The sequence below is a fragment of the Zeus faber genome (genome assembly GCF_960531495.2).
Source record: "Zeus faber genome assembly, chromosome: 14".
Lineage (NCBI taxonomy): Eukaryota > Metazoa > Chordata > Actinopteri > Zeiformes > Zeidae > Zeus > Zeus faber.
In genome coordinates, this window is record NC_137200.1 from 8,155,438 (window position 1) to 8,174,263 (window position 18,826).

The window sequence follows — 18,826 nt, forward strand, 5'->3', positions numbered from 1 at the left end:
ATGAATCTGAACCATTCTAAAAAAACAGGCACATGCTCACAACTACTAATAAGTATAAACCATAATAATAATGAATATAGCTGCAGGCGGCAATACACAGGCTCCAGTTTATTCGTTTTAGGTACATGTTACAGTTATTATGGAAGAACTTGTTAAGACTTAAGTCCAATTTTACTTCATTTCAAAATCGAGTTCTTACTATGCCTTAACCTGTCTCCAGACAGATCCACTGAATAAAGCTGAAAGCACCTTTAAACCAACCAAGTCTCAACTTTGCCCCCCAGTATACAGACGTGGACAAATTTGTTGGTACCGTTACAGCTCCTGACCGTGAAATAACACGGGTCCTCGCTTATCGAAAAATTCACTTTATGACCTGGTTGTAGGAACGGAACTCAGTCGTTAAGAGAGGAGTACCTGTATAACAAATTGGATGATGTCACAAAGCGCCCCGCTCCTCCTCCCCAGCCGCCCCACCTCAACTGCTCCGCCAATGGTCGGCTACTCTGGTAGATTGGCAACGTTTATTCTCCAAATAAAGATCGATGTGGATCAAACTTGGACAGCACAATCCAAGGACACATTCATGTCCGTGGGTTCAGCAGTTGCTGTGCGACAGAAACTTTCAGCCTTAAAAATGCCAAGGAGAAAAATAATATATATAGCTAGAGGCAGCAATACATGGGGTCCAGGTTTGTCGTATTAGATACAAGTTAAAGTTTTCCAAGTTCCCATATAACAGACCATCACTTCCTATCATCAGCAATTACAAATTTTAGAGTTCCCATGTAAAATAGAAATCACAAACAGATTTAGTTCTTCTAGCAATGAAGTCAGATTTGTTCATTGTTTTTCCATTTTCCCAAGTCACTTAATATCAAATTAATTCATGACGCCAGGGTGGCCTTAAGAATTATTGTGCTTTCTTCAGCTGTTTTGTACTGACTGCATGTAGACTCAGAAACTATGCTGATGTTACTGATTTGGCAGCCTCTTTGATGAACCTTTTTGCTGCTACGATGACAATGAGAGTTCACATCAGGACGAACACTTTGACTAGAATATATTAATATTAATGTTATAACTAACTACAATTCAAGATGACAATCAACTTATACAATTCAACATAACCAAATTAAGGGTCTGTAATGAATACCATCTGTGATGCAGACCGTGATAAGAGTTGTGGCCGGTGGTGTAGCAGTGATCCACTGTGTTCGCCTCTCTGCATGGACAGTTAATAATCTGCTTGTATCTTGAGTTTGTGTCTTATAGCCCCTTGTGTGCCGTGTAAGGCAATGATGACGGAGTGACGTAATGGCAATTCTGTGTGACTAATTATAGTTCTGGTGACAGGCAGCATTAATACTAACACGAGTTACAGTCTTCAGAGTTCCATGGAGCACATCATCAGCTCCTACAGTCTGTAGGTTTACCACTAGCTTGAATCCCACAAAACACAACACCATATCTAAGACCTGGTTAAATGCAGAGATATTATTATATTATATTATAGATGCAGATATTGCCCAAAGCAACCACTAGAGGGCAGTGTAGTCGACACCGAGCACGATTCAAATGCCACCCTGGAGCCTGAGCCTGCACACATATAACAAATTGTCAAATTGATGTCAAAGGTCCACCGCCCTATTTTTAAGTTTTAGAACTTCCAGTAAATGTTAAACTGTTTTTCACCATTTCCTGCTCCAAATGTAGATCGATATGGATCAAACTTGCACCACAAGATGTCTGAGACATCCCGGTTCCAACAAGACCCCACCATGTGCGTGGGTTCGGTGGCTGTCGTGGGTCAGGCACACCAAAAATTGCATTAAGGAAAAACAATGCCCAGGAGAAAAATAATAAAAATCCAAATAAAATAGAAAAAAAGAAATCAGAACAAAAACAATAGATTCAACACTTACTATGAGCCCTGCGGGCCGGATAATAATATTAAAAATAATAATAATAATAATAACAAATGTAGAACCATTCTTTTTTTAATTTTGTTTTTTTATATTGTATAATATTGAATATTTGTACATTCATTTTCACAAATTGTGTTTGCCTATTACATTTAGTTTAAGTTCGGCTATATAATATTCTAGGAATCTGACGTCTTTTACTTGTAAGTATCCATGGTCTCAATAAGAACATATTGATAAATCCAGATTTCTTCATGTGCGTACGCACAATGTAAGCATGTGATTAAGCCCCGCTATGAACCGCCAACACAAAATGTATATATTAAACTTTGTCAGAAAACAACCATTTCCAACCTAAACTCTTAAGGCACTGATGTAAATGGATTCATAAAGGGTAACTCAAATCCATAAAGATTAACTTCAGAGAAATCAAATATAGCTTTACCTTCGGCGTATTTGTTTCCAGCAGCGTGATGGCCTGTGAGAAAGCCTGCTCCGCCAGACGGTTACGGAGATCATCCAAGGCGAGGTGACCATCCTTCACTGCCGACCGCAGGGCAGCACACAGCCCTAGTCTTGTTTTCTGTAGTGCAATCACAGGGGGGGTAAGAAATCAGATTGAGCCCAAGTGTATGTGTCATCACAAAGCTATCGTGCCATGAATTACTGGAGTAAGCATTATGACCAATTTAACAGCTTCACTAATTTAACGTCAGCACGAGTTTAACCACTCGTGTTGGGATGGCTCGGTGAAGGGTCTTGACTCAACTGGGTTCACGCTTCTCATAATTTCATCGTGATAGAAACTTTCTTTAAATCCACGTGTAAGAGTTGTACTTGAGCCGACCTCTCACATCGGCACCAACTTGGTCATGTTACATCGCCAGGTTGCTGTAAGGTGTGACAGGCTCAGAGATTTGAGTTGCGAACTACAACTACAGTATATCTATAACTATTCACATCAACTTTAGGAGGTAGGAAAAGCTTATGGTATCAGTAGATGGGGTAGCTGTTCCATCAGTGGAGCCCAATTTCAATGGTACAGTGGGCTCACGGATTGGTATGTCTCATGGTTTTGGGGCTTTGGTAACGTTATCTTTTAGAAATTAAAATAATGTTTTTATAGTAGTCTGCCACAAATAGTGAAATGCTCTGTGTGTATGACTAGGGGGGGGGACAGGGGTTCAAGTTCATTGGTGGTTTGTTATAATTTGCATAGGTTCATTTGATATTGGAGGGATTGCACTTTGTGAACCTGACGTAACAGTGGGTGTGCTCCTTTTCAGCCAGGGCCCTTCCCGGGCTGGGGAGGAGCATAGGCTATCTTATATAGAGGGGGAAACATTTTCCGGTGGCAGGAGACAGCAACTTAAACAACACAGCATAAAACTTGACCTCTTCACCCAGCTTAACTCTGTTCCCTTCATTCCGCCAAAAGAGCTGTTCAAAAGAACCCGATCGTTCCTGAACAACGTGGTGACAAGAAGTTCGTAATAAAGAGGGACACAATCCCAGGGTTATTTTCCAACTGGACACATTGATTAATTGCACTCTTTAAACATTTCTATGTAGTTTTATCTTGGGTTTTTACTGAAAATGCTGCACAGTTGGAAAAAAAACAAAAAACAATTCGACCTCTTGTGCCAAAATGGAGGAATGCTGTGCTGCTCGGACCCCAACAGCACACCGTGCCCGTACGCTGCGCCAACGTGTCCGGTGGACTTCTACAGATACCGTAATACTGTGGTTCATGTGTGCTGCATCTGCATATTGAACTGTAGGGGGCGTACCCAATGGCTCGATAACATGCCGTGTACCGTTTCATCCCTCACGTACACGTTCTACACATGCACACTAGAAATCGAAATGGGTAAAAAAGAAAAAGAAAAAATTAAAAAAAAACACAAATTTACTGCAGGCTTTTTACAGGAATATATAACGTTTGGCTTAACAGCGCCAATACAAACAGCGCCATTTAACTCAGAAGTGGGGAATACCTGCTCAGAATTACCGGTTTCCAAATTCCATGGAATGCAGCAATTGCTTAGCACTCTCGGAGGTGACGATTGTCATCTTATTTTATGGAGAAAAAAAATGTGTTTTCCTTTCATGATAAGCAATGGTGACATTTATGCAAATGCCGTTTACAAATGTTCCAAAATAAAAAACAATACATATGAGCTTCCCCAGAAAAGTTGTTAGGCCTGGTGGCAAGTATCTTTGGTCGGGGGTCAGCAGCCCGGTATGGGTGGGCAGCCAAGTGTCTTTGAGCAGCGACAGACTGATGGATTAAGATAGGGGGCCCTATCGTGTCTGTGACAACAGAATTACAGACAGAATTGCGTAATTGAGAATTTAAAACAAGCTATGAATATATTCCATAGGGCCCTACATAAATTCAGTGCTAAAAGCTGACTGGCGATTTGAATATGCCTACGTAACGTGTTATTATAAATAAGTCATTTATTTAAAAAAAAATCTACAAGAATAGCAGAGTCTTACAAAGAATCTAACAATGTAAAGTCTTTGAATATGTTGTTTTCAACAACAAGAAAATTAATTAAATTAATATAAAGTTTTTGCACGAAACCCGAAAAAAAGTCTGGATTGGCTACTGATTCTTACAGCCTTGGAATGCTGGGCACATTTCAACAACAAAATAAATACAAATAAATAATATCAAAGTAGGGGTGGAAGGGGCAATATGGCAAGAATAGGATCAGGATCACGATCACGATTCAATCGTGACCGGTGCAATATACAAAGTCTTGCAATGCTTGGCTCTTAAATTATTACCAAAGTGAAATGGTTCTAGATCGTATTTAATAAATATGTTCTAAGATCATTTTATTTTTCTGTCTTGTATTCATTTACAAAAGCAAGAGAGAAAAAAAAAAAAAGACATCGGAAGCCAGGAGCCGGCTCAAAACAAATATAAATATTGTTTTATTTTAGATAATATTTTATTTCCGTTAACTAATTGAAGGAAACAACCCCCCCCCAATACTATCGATCTCTCTGTAAAGGCAGATCGTGGAGAAGTGTAAATCATTCACAATCTAATATCGCCGTATTGCACAACCCTATATAAATAGTTTTCACTCGACAAAAAAAAAATTAAATGAAAATAATACTCAAGATCTGATTACTTGCCCACCGCCCCAACCGTGGTTTTGCCACAAAATGCCATGAAAGCCATTTTGTTAATTTTCCACATATCAGCACCCACGTTCAAAAATGAAAAAAATAATTGATTGAATTTGTAAAATACTAATCGCGTTATCAAGCCTTATACTGTATTCCCATGGAACACGGTAGACACCACAGTAACGGGGTAACAGTTTAGGCGCTTTCTGAACTGCAAGGTGGGATTGAGGGACGGATACTAAACAAGGGCGACAATATGTTTCTATGGTGATGTACGAAGAATAAAACATTCAACTAAATTATTTTGTTTCTGTTATTTATAAGAATTTATACAACAAATAAACTGGAGCTGCAAGACCAGCATGTCCAAATCCTCCATCTGCTTCCTCGCCTCCATGCAATTACTAAATAAGGAAAAAAAAAAACCTTTTAGATCAATCTACTTTTTTTATTTAAGCGATTAGGTGCAATATTCCAGAGGAAAGAGCTTCTACCAGCTCTGGCACCTGTAGTTTAAAGTAAAGAAAAAAGATCTTCAAATGCATAAAATAACTGGGAGGACAACTCCAGCCGAAAGGCCGCCGGGCTTGCAATACATTGGGGGATACAAAGAAATGTTTTTTATTTTTATTTTTTATATACAGTATAATCTTTATTTAAAATATGTATATTATAATTTGCTTTGCCTGCCTTGTTTACTAAAGAGTTGGGAGACATGAGTACAGCGACAATACTGAGTTGCAAGGCAACAAGACCAAACCTTTTCAGTGGCAGATGCATTTCCAATCTTTGACTTCTTTATTGGGGTGGGTGTTCGCTCTTCCCACTTGATTTCATCCGTCGATTCTCTAAAAGAAGCAGATTTTCTAAATAAATAATGGAATACTTTTATGAAATTTACAGCTGATTTCTGACTCAGCCAAATGTGATGATGTAACTTGTATTTAAGTCGTTCAACTTCTTGCAACGTTTTGTATCCAAGGATGCAATCAGGCGTAGCAACAGGATGGGTGAAAGGAGGAAGTGCTGATATATATAGATTGCTTTGGCCATAACTCACGACTTCACATCAATAACAGAGTACCAAACAATATTTTCAAGTCTCCTTTTAGGAATGAGGGTTAGATGAATCCTCTGTAGTTTAGGAAGTGATTCATCGCCCACTATCCCCCCGCCTTTTGTTGACTTTTGTTTGATGCTGGCAAACATGCCATTTTCAAAGTTACAATTTTTTTTTAATATTGTGCTTTTGCTTGGGTTCCAGTAACAAGTCTGTTAAATAATATTGCATGCATAGTCATGAGGTAGGCTATGTGTTCTCGGAGTAGGGGAAAAATGTTTTCTTACTCTGTTGATTTAATATGGCAAAGTTGTGGCAATTTTGCAAAATTGCAAGCTCTCGAACATTGTGACTTCGCATCAATTATTGTGATCTTAAAATTGCAATTTCCTAGAGGGAGCACCCACCACTATTGGCCCACTGGAAGTTTATAGCATTGAAGAGGAGTTTTATTTCTGCACAAGTTTTATTCCTGATTCGTAATTAATTTATTTCCATCAATATATTTCCCTCAATGCTTCATGCAACACCCACCCACAATTAAAATGAGGCATGTAGTTTCTAAAATGTTGTAGTCTATGATAATTTGGAATAACACCCAACAATAACTGGACAAGACATTTCAAATTAATTATCAGTTATTATTTGAATTGCAATCAGGAATTACCACTTACATTTTTGTCTGTTTGTAGTCTTTTGTATTGTTTGCCACACGCGTATTCCTTTCACATTTCTCTGAGAAGAAAAGATTAAAGCATGAAATTGGGAAATCTTGATGAGTTTAGGGAAGATACACTTAAAAAACTAGACTGGTACAATAATACATGTTTGCTCATCATTAGATCATCAGATGGATATTTTAACAAAAAAAGAAAAATGTGAAAATATGTACGATATACACCGATCAGCCACAACATATAAACCACCACCAACATTGTGTAGCTCCCCCTTGTGCCACCAAAACAGCTCTGACCCGTTGAGGCATGGACTCCACAAGACCTCTGAAGGTGTCCTGTGGTATCTGGCACCAAGACGTTAGCAGCAGATCCTTTAAGTCCTGGAAGTTGAGGTGGGGCCTCCATGAATCAGGCTTGTTGTTCCAGCACATCCCACAGATGTTCCATCGGATTGGACCCTCAACCTGGCCATCCACATGATGTAGAAGAAACAGGATTCATCAGACCAGGCCACCTTCTTACATTGTTCCAGGGTCCAGTTCTGATGCTCACGTGCCCATTGTAGGTGCTTTCCCCGCCGGACAGCGGTCAGCATGGGCACTGACAGGTCTGCGGTTGGCCCTTGTTAAACTCGCTCACCCATTTTTCCTTCTTCCAACACATCAGCTTCAAGAACTGACTGTTCACTTGCCGCCTCATATATCCCACCCCTTGACAGGCGGCATTAGAACGAGATGAGCAATGTTATTCACTTCACCCGTCAGTGGTTTTAATGTTGTCGCTGATCAGCGTATATAAAAAAATGTTTGATATCGTTGATGGCAAAGACCTACCTGGTTGGGTTTGCCTGTCCATTTCCACCTGTAAGATAGTGGGGAAAAAAAGGCAGTAAAATCTGAAATGTGCAAAACAGTTGTAAAGGACAAACTATTCACAGTTCTAAACTTTGTTTTTGGACGGCCTACTCGTTAGAGGAAATCGGAGACAAATACTTTAGGTTGGTAAAGTATTTAATCTTGTACAAGAGGAGCAATTACAAAGCAACAACACTATGACGTTACCGAGGAAATGGTCAGTTCTGGCTAGAGAGCTGAGCCTATTTATTCACTCTCGTCCCAGGATGGAGACCCTGTGACGTCATCGGCCGCTGGAGCGCCTCTGGTTGGAATCAGTTCTTTGTGATCCACATGTTCTTTTGTGATCAGTTGCGTACATGTTCTCGTACATGTTGTTCTTATTAGGACATAATGTCACAACACTTCATAAATTCAATTGAGGACACACAGAAATATAAAATTCGGAGAATGACAAAACCGTTTAAATATGTAACTTGCGCATATATATTCCTGTAAGCGCGAACCAGCTCAGAGTCATGCCGTGAACTTCTGCATTTTGAAAATAATTGAGGAGAAACGCTCCTCGTGGCAAGTCACAAAAACTCGGGGGGTGTGCAACGTCGTGATGTCCCCACACACTACGACTTTTCCGGATGTTGACGTAGAGTAGCTTTAATGTTAGCAATTAATCGATGATTGTTCGTTAAGGTTAAAAAATATCGATTGAGGAAGTTCCTTTAAGTTTGCATCCCTATTTAATACGGAAAATAATAAAGCACTTCTAATAAAATGTTGCTGATTTTACTTGCCCATTTTCCATTTATCCATCCACTGGCCACAGTGATTATTGGCTGTGAAGCTCCACTGCAAGTGAGTTTGGTGTTACCAACAACAAAATCCAGCTGACTGAAACTCAACACGTTGGTGCTTTATGATCACTGTGCACGATCACTGTGCCGAATGTGTGGATGAATGGATGCATTGCTTGAGAGACGCTGGAAGGTATATTTTCCCCAATTTTTAGTTACAAAAAAATACACGAGTATCATAGCAATGTTTTTTTTAGTTTATTTTTTTTACTTAAGAGTTGGAGACATGAGCACAGATATTGAGTTGCAAGCCAACAAGACCATACCTTTTCAGGGGCAGATGCATTTCCATTCGCTGACTTCTTTATTGGGGTGGAAGTTCGCTCTTCCCTCTTGATCTCATCAGTTGTTTCCCTAAAATAAGCAGATTTTCAAAATACATAATTAAATACTTCATGAAATTGAAAGCTGATTTATGACGCAGCCAAATGTGATGATGTGATTCATATTTAAGTCCTTCAAAGTCTTGCAAGGTTTTGAATCCAAGGATGCAATCGGGCAAAGTAACAGGTTGGGTGAAAGGAGGAAGTGTAGAGAAATGGAGATTGCTTTGGTAATAACACTTGGGATGCTAATTTAGAATTGTATTCCCTGTTAACCGATCATTAAAAGTTATCCAATGATATTTAAATATTAGGGGACTGTCCTCCCCCCCATAAAATCATTAGTCTTTTGTTTGGAATTCACAAATTATAATTATTATTTTTATACACAAACACAGCACTCGTCCTGACGGCAGAGAGCTGTGGAGCTGTTTGCGCCGTTCTGTATTTGTTCCTCCAGATAAAAACTAAAAACAGCAAGTTTTTAGTTGTTTTATATGTAGGAACGGGGACGGGTGGTTGGAGGAACTCGTGCCCCGTTCCCCTGTGCACCTGTATTATTTGCGGTGATGACCCCACGGTGACGTGACATGACCGCAAGGTTGCGGTAATCGATACAGCCTTGGTCGCATGTGCCAAGAGCTGAATTTAAGAAATAGATTGTACAGCTTATTTTTCTTTTCCCATGCAACAAACTTTTATAAATTTTTTTAATATAATTTTTATTTTTTAACTCTTTAACTGTAAGTATTATTCTGTCAAAATTCCTATTTTCGGTTAACGGTTAATTCTTAACATCCCTACTCAGGACTTCACATCAATAATGGAATGCCACAAAATATTTTCAAATCTCCTTTTAAAGGGAACCTACTATGCAAAACTCACATTTTCAGTGCTAGTGCACATACATGTGGGTCTGTGATGAGCCTACTAACACACAAACTGTGAAATAAGACAACCCGGTCAGTTGTTTGTGAACTGTCTTATTTCAGAAAACATGTGGGAAACGAGCCGCTCAGCTTTGCTGCTCTCCTACACGTCGCCAAGGACATTATAATAATTAGAACCACCCACCACAGGTGTCACTCTACCCACAACTGGAGTGAAACCCAACCCGCTAGCATTGAAGCTAAGAGCCAAGCACGCATGGAAAGTGCTTTGCTGTTGGCCGCAAAGAGCACCATAAATAATTTAAAAGAAAGAGGAAGTAATACCAACTGTCTGAGAACAAACTGCAGATGAGGGAAGTATTTTCTGTGTGGTTCTGTGTGCGTCCACGTTCCTCCAAACAAAACTGTAGATTGATTTATTTTACGACGTTTCCGTAATGGAATGGAACAAAAAAGCTGGAATTAAGCTCAAACTCCATTGGCTCAGAACTAGGGGCTTGGCTGCTCATTTACAATCAAAGCTTCACAGAGAAAACATCCCGCTTTGTAACACTATGGTATTGAGGTATGTTACAATGGCTGGAATGCATAATCTGAGTGGTATTTTCAGCAAAAAACTTAAAAAACATGTTTTGGGGACCTCAGAGACCTATATTAACTTGTTGGAAAGGATCATAATAGGTCTCCTTTAGATGAATCTTCTATGAAGTTTAGGAAGAAGTTAATATTCCACTATCCCTCTGCCAATGACTTGGTATTGTTGTGACTTTTGTATGATGCTTGGAAACATTTTGTTTCATATTGTTTTAAACTGCTTCCAATTATGCCATATAAATAATAATAATAATATATAAAATATATATATAAAATATATATATAATAATATAAAAATAATCATTCTGCATATCAGAGAACATGAAGAAGCATGGGCTCAAATTTACAAAAAAAAAAAAAAAAAAAGAAAATGTTCTGTTTTTGCATGGGTTCCACTAATAAGTCTGTAAAATACATAAAACACCAAATGAAATCAATACAGCATGCTGACGAACACTAGGTGTTCTCAATTGAAAAATGTCAAGCTTTCACGAATATTGTGAATTTGCATTAATTATTATAATTGTAAAATTGCAGGGAGCACCAATCGGCCCATTGGAAGTTGTTAGTCAAAAGTAGCATTGAAGAGGAGTTTTATTTCTGCAAATGGGTATTGATTTGCAATCAATTCATTTCCATCCATCCACCCCCAGGCCCAATGCAACACAAACCCACAATCAATAATGATACATGTTTCAAAAATGTTACAGTATATGATAATATGGAATAACACCAAACTCTACCTAGACAGGAAATTTTAAATTAAATATCAGTTACTATTTGAATTGATATCAGGAATTACCACTTACATTTTTGTCTGTTTGTAGCCTTTGGTATTGTTTGCCACATGCGTATTCCTTTCATTTTTCTCTGAGAAGATTAAAGCATAACATTGGGTATCATAGTGAAGATACAGTAAGAGACTACACTAGTACAAAAATACACATAGAAAAATGTGATGGTAAAAACCCACCTGGTTGGGCTTGCCTGTCCATTTTCACCTGTAAGATAGTGGGGGACATATGCACACAACAACCTGTTCAGTTTCAAAGACTACCCACAGCTGATAATCACTGCGCCCAACGTGTGGATGAATAGCTGTTTCCAAAATAGTTCAAAACATAGCTTCATTTCAAACATCCAAGATCTTGTTTTAAATTTTAATAGTCAAAAAAAAGCAAAACGCATCGCTTCAGAGAAGCTGGAAGATGTATTTCCCCAATTTCACAGGAGGCTAGGCTAGTTGACACATACGGATGAGTTTGGAATTCACTGTCTTACCGGAATCTGTATAACAAAGACAAAGGGCGAATTTCCCCCAAAAAGTGGAGTATCCCTTTAAAACACCAAGTGTAGCACTTTGCACATTAAAATATCACAATGAGCATGCCTATTTTATTCCGTGGATATTTTCCTAGGAATAACAGACAGACGTAATATAGCAGACACATGTTACGAACCTTGGCTTGTGGTTTGTTCAAAGTTGTGGGATCACCTTTGGCAGCAGGCTCAGTAGTGCCTGGCAGCGAATCCACACCATTTGCTCGGCTTGCACTACCTGATCTATAAAAAAAAGAAATATATATATATTTTTTTAAAAGGACAATGTCTACTGTTGCTTATTTTGGAGCCTTGTGTGGTTTTAATCCTCTGTTAAAAAAAAAAAAAAAGTGGCTGTTTATACCTTTCATTGCAACTTTTAGGGAGCAGTCCGTCTAAAAGAGGAGCACATAGAGATAATGTCAGGTATGATCTGTTCTTTAAAAAGCGCCTTTTAAAAAAACGCTGTAGCAATCACCTGTATTTATCAACACTCAGTTGTTTGAAACAATGTCAATAGAATCTGTTTTAAGGGGTTCAAATCTGTTAAAAGTTGCAGGTGCCGCTTGGATTTAAGACTCAGCTGGATGATTTAGACACTATGGAAATCATTCATGAAGACTTCTGAATGCTGTGCCATATGCACCTCGATAGCATCTATCTGTGACGGCCAACTACATAACATTTTCAAACTTCTGAATATATCATTCATCTGTAGAATAAAGCTCTATAGCATTTTAGTGAAGAAGAAAATGTTTTAAAAAGTAACAATGGTATGTAATTATTACCTTTGTTTTCTCCCATCTCAGAAGTGAACTTGTTGTGTTGCTGCACAAGAACCTTCATACCCTCACAGTCCTGTGAACATCTAGTCTGGGCCAATGTGTTTGCTTCAAGAGCCCATTTTTGCTCTCCCAGACAGAACAAGGCCTCACAGTAGCGGTAGTGACCCTGGTAAGCAAATGACAGTCATTGCACAAGAGTGGCATTGATTTGGTGGATATTAAATTGTTAACTCAACACTGGTGATGCCATACAATCTTTATGTGATGGCATATGTACAAGGTCACAAAAGATATGATACGCACCTTCGCCCACAGTGGCTCTATCAGAGTAGCACGTTTTCCGTCACCAACAGCTTTTCTGAAATAACAAATATCCACATGACATTAAATACTCACATTTTTAAGTTCCTCCGATGATTTAGCTTTACAATTTTGAATTTCTTTTCTTTCCCATAGAATGTTGCACTCATCTTACCGCCAGCTGATAAAAATAAAAAGATACTGTACTGTCAAGGGTTGAACACATTTTATGAATTAATCTACAGAATTCTGTAAAAAAAATATATTAATAGATTATATTAATATATTAATATATATTATAGAAATATTGAAGAAAGAAAGAAAGATTGAAAGATATATATTTCCAAATGACTTGCAGGCAATCTATTAAATTACATGGTATACTTACAAATATTTCTCACATCGGATATAACACAGGGCTCTGTTTCCATAAAAGATGAAGTTTTCAGGGCTGAATAAAGATAACCAAGAGTTGGGTTACTAACCATGGCTGCGTTGATATGCAAACAGTCAAATAAATGAGACCAAGATCGAGGCAAAATTTAAAGTTGGATTCTGTGTTTTTTTCCCCCCTACAATTAAAGGCCTAAAGAAATACCATCTCAAAATAATCCATGACTAATATTTGTTCAATGAAACTGAGGCTCATTTTCAAAAGGAAACATTTACATCCAGTATACATTTCTCTGACTTTGCATATTAATTTTCATTCTCTCTTTCCAGTCTTTCCATGAATTAAAAAATGATTAATATACAAGAACAATATTTAGAATAATTTCCAATTGTAGCTTGAAATTGTCCATTGTACTTTCATAAAAGTGAGGCTCACCATAGATTTAGATGATTATTAAAGATTGGCATTCCAAGTTGGGAATTTCAACTCCACTTGCAGGTTTAATCAGTTGTTCTATTCCCCACCTGCTGGCACCACAGGTTAAAAACCAAACATAAAAACTTCTAAATCTGTCTTTTGGGAATACCCCACTGGTCTGAACCCAGGGGAATGTGAAATTGACAAATTACTTTCTTTGGATTAAGTTTTGAGACGGAATTATTTTAATTAAAAATTTTCGACTGAAAAAGTCCATTCATAAATCCCTCATTTCTGGCTTTATTGTGATCACCAATGAATCCTCTATACCTTAACTTGTTATATAACCTTAACTCTCACTCATTTAGCCATCTAGGTATTCCATAATGTAAGAGTATTTTACAGTTAAATCTCGTCCGCAGCTGAAATCCCATTGAGATACATAGAAATTCGAAGAGATTGTGGAATTGTCTTGGAAGAGAAAGTACGGTAAGATACTGAATGTCTGGTGATGTTAATTGGTTCGGGTTAGACTTCAGAAGGCAAATAATAAAAATACAGTGATACCTTGATTTATGAGAGCCCTAACATACTAGTTTTCCGAGTTACGAGCCGTCGCTCCGTCGATTTTTTGTATTAATTTGCGAGCAAAAATGTGAGTTACGAGGAGCGAGCTTCAGGTACGCCGCCGCTAGTTGGCGTGGTGAGCGAATCCGGCCAGCATCCCGCGTCTCACTCGTTCACTTCACGGGGTTACCTGAGCGTGGAAGCATCTTTGTGTTTTGTGCTTGCGTTTTGTGCTTTTTGTGCAGTTATTTTGCAAAAAAAAATTAAAAAAATTCTAACCATGGGTCCTAAGAAAGTAAGTGCTGAGAAGAAGAAGCGGATGATGTCGATTGAATTAAAGCATGAAATCTTTGAAAAACATGAGCGATTCTCTTCGACATTCTCTTTTATTATGTTTTAATACAATATTTGTTATTTAAAAATACATTTTTCTTATTTAAAAAACACATAAAAAAATTTGGGAATGTTTTTTTGGGGGCTGGAAGGAATTGATGGCATTTAAATTAATTTAAACGGGGAAAACTGATTTGCTATACGAGCAAATTTAATTACGAGCTCTGTCACGGAACGAATTCAACTCGTAAGTCAAAGTACCACTGTAGTGGCCATTTTGAAAGTAGTGATCTGTCCAAACGCTTCTGGTCACCTGAATCTATGCATGAAAGTTTCATAATTTCAAAATTATGAAAGCAATATTCTTGTTTATACTCTCGAAGACACACACACAATGTGTGTGTGTGTGTCTTCGAGAGTCCAATAACTTATGGTAATCCCCCTCACATGATGTGAGAGGAACGCTCTGCGCTTCAACAACAATTTGGGTTGGGTTGTATGGGTTATTGCCAGTAAAACCTACCAAGCTTTCGGGGATACCCCTCAGGTTTGACAACAGCAGAAAATAAACAAAGAATTGACTTGTACTGTATTCAAGGCCCATGGGGAAAAGCTGCTCCAAGCAGACTAGTAGAAACCAAAAGGTGAACAATTAAATTCAGGTTAATGTAATCTGCTCACACAGTATCTCATGAAATGGATAGATAACACTTACGTATGTCTAATGGCTTCAGAGTAACACTTTATGGCAGCATTGTAATTCTTCTTCTGAAACAAATCATTTCCAGTCATTTTCAGCTTTTCGCTTTTCTGGGTAAAAGGTGAGACAATAACAACATGTCAAGTCCTTACTGGGTTTTAATTCAGTCAAACTTCCTTAAAAAAAAAATAAAAATATGAACAATCACATGAGGGAGGTTTAGATATAAAGTAATACATACACACCAATCAGCCACAACATTAAGAGCACCACTAATAACGACTAATATTGTGTCGCCCCCCCCTCATGCCGTCAAAACAGCTCTGACCAGTGGAGGCATGGACTCCACAAGACCTCGGAAGGTGTCCTGTGGTATCTGGCACCAAGACGTGAGCAGCAGATCCTTTAAGTCCTGGAAGTTGCGAGGTGGGGCATCCATGGATGGGGCTTGTTCCTTACCGCGGCTATGGAGCCCCGTAAGCAGCACCCTGTGATGCACTGTGTGTAGACACCTTTCTATCATAGCAGCATTCACTTTTTAGCAATTTGTGCGACAGTAGCTCTTCTACGGGATCGAAACAGACGGGCTGGACATTGCTCTCCACGCGTAACAATGAGTCCATGGGCGCCCATGACCCTGTCGCCGGTTCACTAGTCGTCCTTCCTTGGACCAGGAACACCCCACAAGACCTGCCGTTTTGGAGATGCTCTGACCCAGTCTTCTAGCCATCACAATTTGGCCCTTGTCAAAGTGGCTCAGATGCTTACGCTTGCCCATTTTTCCTGCTTCCAACACATCAAATTCAAGAACTAACTTTTAACTTGCTGCCTAATATATTCCACCCCTTGACAGGTGCCATCAGAACGAGATGAGCAATGTTATGAACTTCACCTGTCAGTGGTTTTAATGTTGTGGTTGATGAGTGTACATGCCTTGTACACCAACATACACTACTCACAAAAAGCCAACAACAGTGGTGGGTAAACCACACCAAAAAATGTCAAAGGCTCAATAACTTGTCATGTACCCTTGAGCATCAATTACAGCTTGACAACGACGTCTCATGCTGTTCACAAGTCGACTTATTGTCTGCTGAGGCATGGCCCCCCCACTCTTCTTGAAGGGCGGCCCTCAGGTCATTGAGGTTCTGGGGTACAGAGTTACGAGCCTCTACACGGCGACTCAGCTGATCCCATAGGTTTTCTATGGGATTCAGGTCTGGAGAAAGTGCAGGCAACTCCATTTGAGGTACCCCAGTCTCCAGCAGCCGTTCCCTAATGATGCCACCTCCATGAGCTGGAGCATTGTCCTCCATGAAGATGAAATTAGGCCTGTGTTGTTCATGCAGGGGCACAATGACTGGATTAAAGATATTATTCAGGTAGTATGGGCTTGTCACTGTACCATTCACAAAGTGTAGGGCGGTTATGTATTGACTAGACACACCTGCCCACACTGTAACACCACCACCACCATAGGCTCGTCTGGTGACAACAGTGGCTGATGCATAGCGCTCTCCTTGACGTGTCCAACATCGTTGGCGGCATCATTTCTGCTCAACGTGAATCGACTTTCATGAGAGAACAGCACTGAGGCCACTGGTCCCTCGTCCAGCGTAAATGCTCCCTGGCCCGTGCAAGACGATGATGCCTGTACCTGGTGGTGTGGTCAGGTACCCTTGCAGTTCGTCTCACACGCAGACCACGCTGATGTAAACGGTTTTGAATGGTCTGACATGACACTTGGGTGTCTCTCACCTCCCTTAAATGTGCCTGGAGTTGAATGGCATTCATCACCCAGTTCCGCAGGGCACTGTTCACAATGAAGCAGTCATCAGTGTGGGATGTGGCCAAAGGACGTCCACTTCTATGCCTTTCTGTGACTCTTCCAGTCTCTGTGTATCTCTGTTGCATCCTGCTGATGACACTCTGTGACACTCTAAGCTCAGTGGCCACTGAGAACATCCTGTTTGAAACCTTGCAATGGCGAGGTACTGTTGATCAATTGTTAGGTGTCGTCTTGGTCTCATGATGTCAAATTGTGAACAGCGTGATGAAGAGGACTGTTTAAATACCAATTCTAATTGAACCAGGACATTTATTGGTCGATTCATGGATCAAACACCTGTTGTGAATTTTGCCGTTCAGCTCCTTGTTCGAGAACAGCAAGTTGTGCAAACAGTACTGAAACATTGAACAGTTGGACATGTGCATTCAAAAGTTTATAGAAGGTCGAATTAAGTTCACCTGTAAAGGTTATAGTGCATTTTAGGTTCATCCTGAAATTTCACCCGAAAGACGAATATCCCTAACTTTTTGTGAGTAGTGTATATTATATCATAAGTCAAAAAAAAGGAATACATTTGCGCTCCCAAATCCATTCATTTGTTGTTTTATAAATCATTCGGCAACATTTGTTTACTTTGTTATCTTAATTTGACCTTCACCTGTGTTTCTCAACGTCTCTTTCGAGGAAATGAGAGCACAATAGAAACAAAATTAAGCCAATCGGTATTGGCTCAGTAAAACAGTTATAAAAGAAACATGATTTAGCCATAAAAGCTTGTTTTTATTATTTGCTGTACTTTACATTGTCCCTTGGTCGAAAATATTAATAAATATCTCTTACCACCACATTTTCTTCATATAGACATAATGTTAGAGCCTTCTTCATCCCATCACAGCTAACACCCATGGAATGAACAAACAGAGCATCTGGTCAAAGAGAAAATACAATTTTCCATTCAGTCACCCTTGAAATAAAGTATGAAACATCCAACAATACACCACACACACACACACACACACACACACACACACACACACACACACACACACACACACACACACACACACACACACACACACACACACACACACACACACACACACACACTTTAACATGGTTAAGGCTTAAATGTCTGCATTTATAATGATTGAGTAATTGCAGAAGAACAATTTCCCAATAGTTAAGTGTACAGCAAGGTTGTGCTATTAACAGTTTTGTTTCATTCCGTCCTGCCTGCCAGAGCAGCAATCCAAAGTACATAGTACTCCTCGCACAGGTTCACACATACTGTCAGAAAAAGTCACGTACACAACCATCTAGATTGTGTGTCCGTCCTGGGTATAAATCGACACTCCCACCTATGTCCAGCCTCTTAATCTTTTTGCAGGTACTCTAATTTGCTTCACTGATCTGATGTAGTTTTGTGGAGCGACAACCAACCCACAACCCTTTGGTCTGATCACGACTTCACCCTGCAAGGCTATATCTTGTGAACAACACAATACTGTTTATGTGTCCAAACTCTTGTTTGGACACAAGGGCTGAGGTGGAGCACATTAGGGCTATTCTACAGCCACCCGAGATGGCCACTCATGCCCGCCAACCTCTCCTGCCAGAGTGGCAAGGATGCCAGAATACGAGACAGCGATGATGCCATGTTCATTCGGGTGTCAAACAGCATGCTTTTGAACCACAAGTATTGGCCTAGTGAGAGCACCGTCCTACAATGTAACTTCGCTGCTGGGAGAACTCACGTGCACATTCCCACCGTGGCAAAGATGCCAGAACAGGGAGGTCTGTTCGGGAGGACTCACCCTTGATTGGTGTGTTTTCAGTCAATGTTCACTTCACGGTGTTAAGCTATTGGGTATGAACCAATCTCCTGCCCTCTGCCAGGGGT

At 39.5% G+C, this 18,826-nt stretch overlaps 1 protein-coding gene across 2 annotated transcripts in view; it reads right to left on the reverse strand.

The window, feature by feature from the left end:
* ttc3 (tetratricopeptide repeat domain 3) overlaps window positions 1-18,826 on the reverse strand; it is a 47,645-nt gene that overhangs the window by 16,078 nt on the left and 12,741 nt on the right. The window contains exons 8-22 of one of the 2 annotated variants that reach the window (XM_080013663.1): window positions 17,767-17,852; window positions 15,153-15,247; window positions 13,115-13,177; window positions 12,730-12,784; window positions 12,430-12,592; window positions 12,006-12,036; window positions 11,782-11,884; window positions 11,295-11,322; window positions 11,131-11,191; window positions 8,781-8,868; window positions 7,643-7,670; window positions 6,807-6,867; window positions 5,833-5,920; window positions 2,371-2,508; window positions 1,696-1,800 (exon numbers count right to left, since the gene is read on the reverse strand). In XM_080013663.1, coding sequence (XP_079869789.1) covers window positions 1,696-1,800; window positions 2,371-2,508; window positions 5,833-5,920; window positions 6,807-6,867; window positions 7,643-7,670; window positions 8,781-8,868; window positions 11,131-11,191; window positions 11,295-11,322; window positions 11,782-11,884; window positions 12,006-12,036; window positions 12,430-12,592; window positions 12,730-12,784; window positions 13,115-13,177; window positions 15,153-15,247; window positions 17,767-17,852 — 1,193 coding nt within the window. The remainder of the gene's footprint in view (window positions 1-1,695; window positions 1,801-2,370; window positions 2,509-5,832; window positions 5,921-6,806; window positions 6,868-7,642; window positions 7,671-8,780; window positions 8,869-11,130; window positions 11,192-11,294; window positions 11,323-11,781; window positions 11,885-12,005; window positions 12,037-12,429; window positions 12,593-12,729; window positions 12,785-13,114; window positions 13,178-15,152; window positions 15,248-17,766; window positions 17,853-18,826) is intronic. The other variant, XM_080013664.1, reaches the window with a different exon arrangement.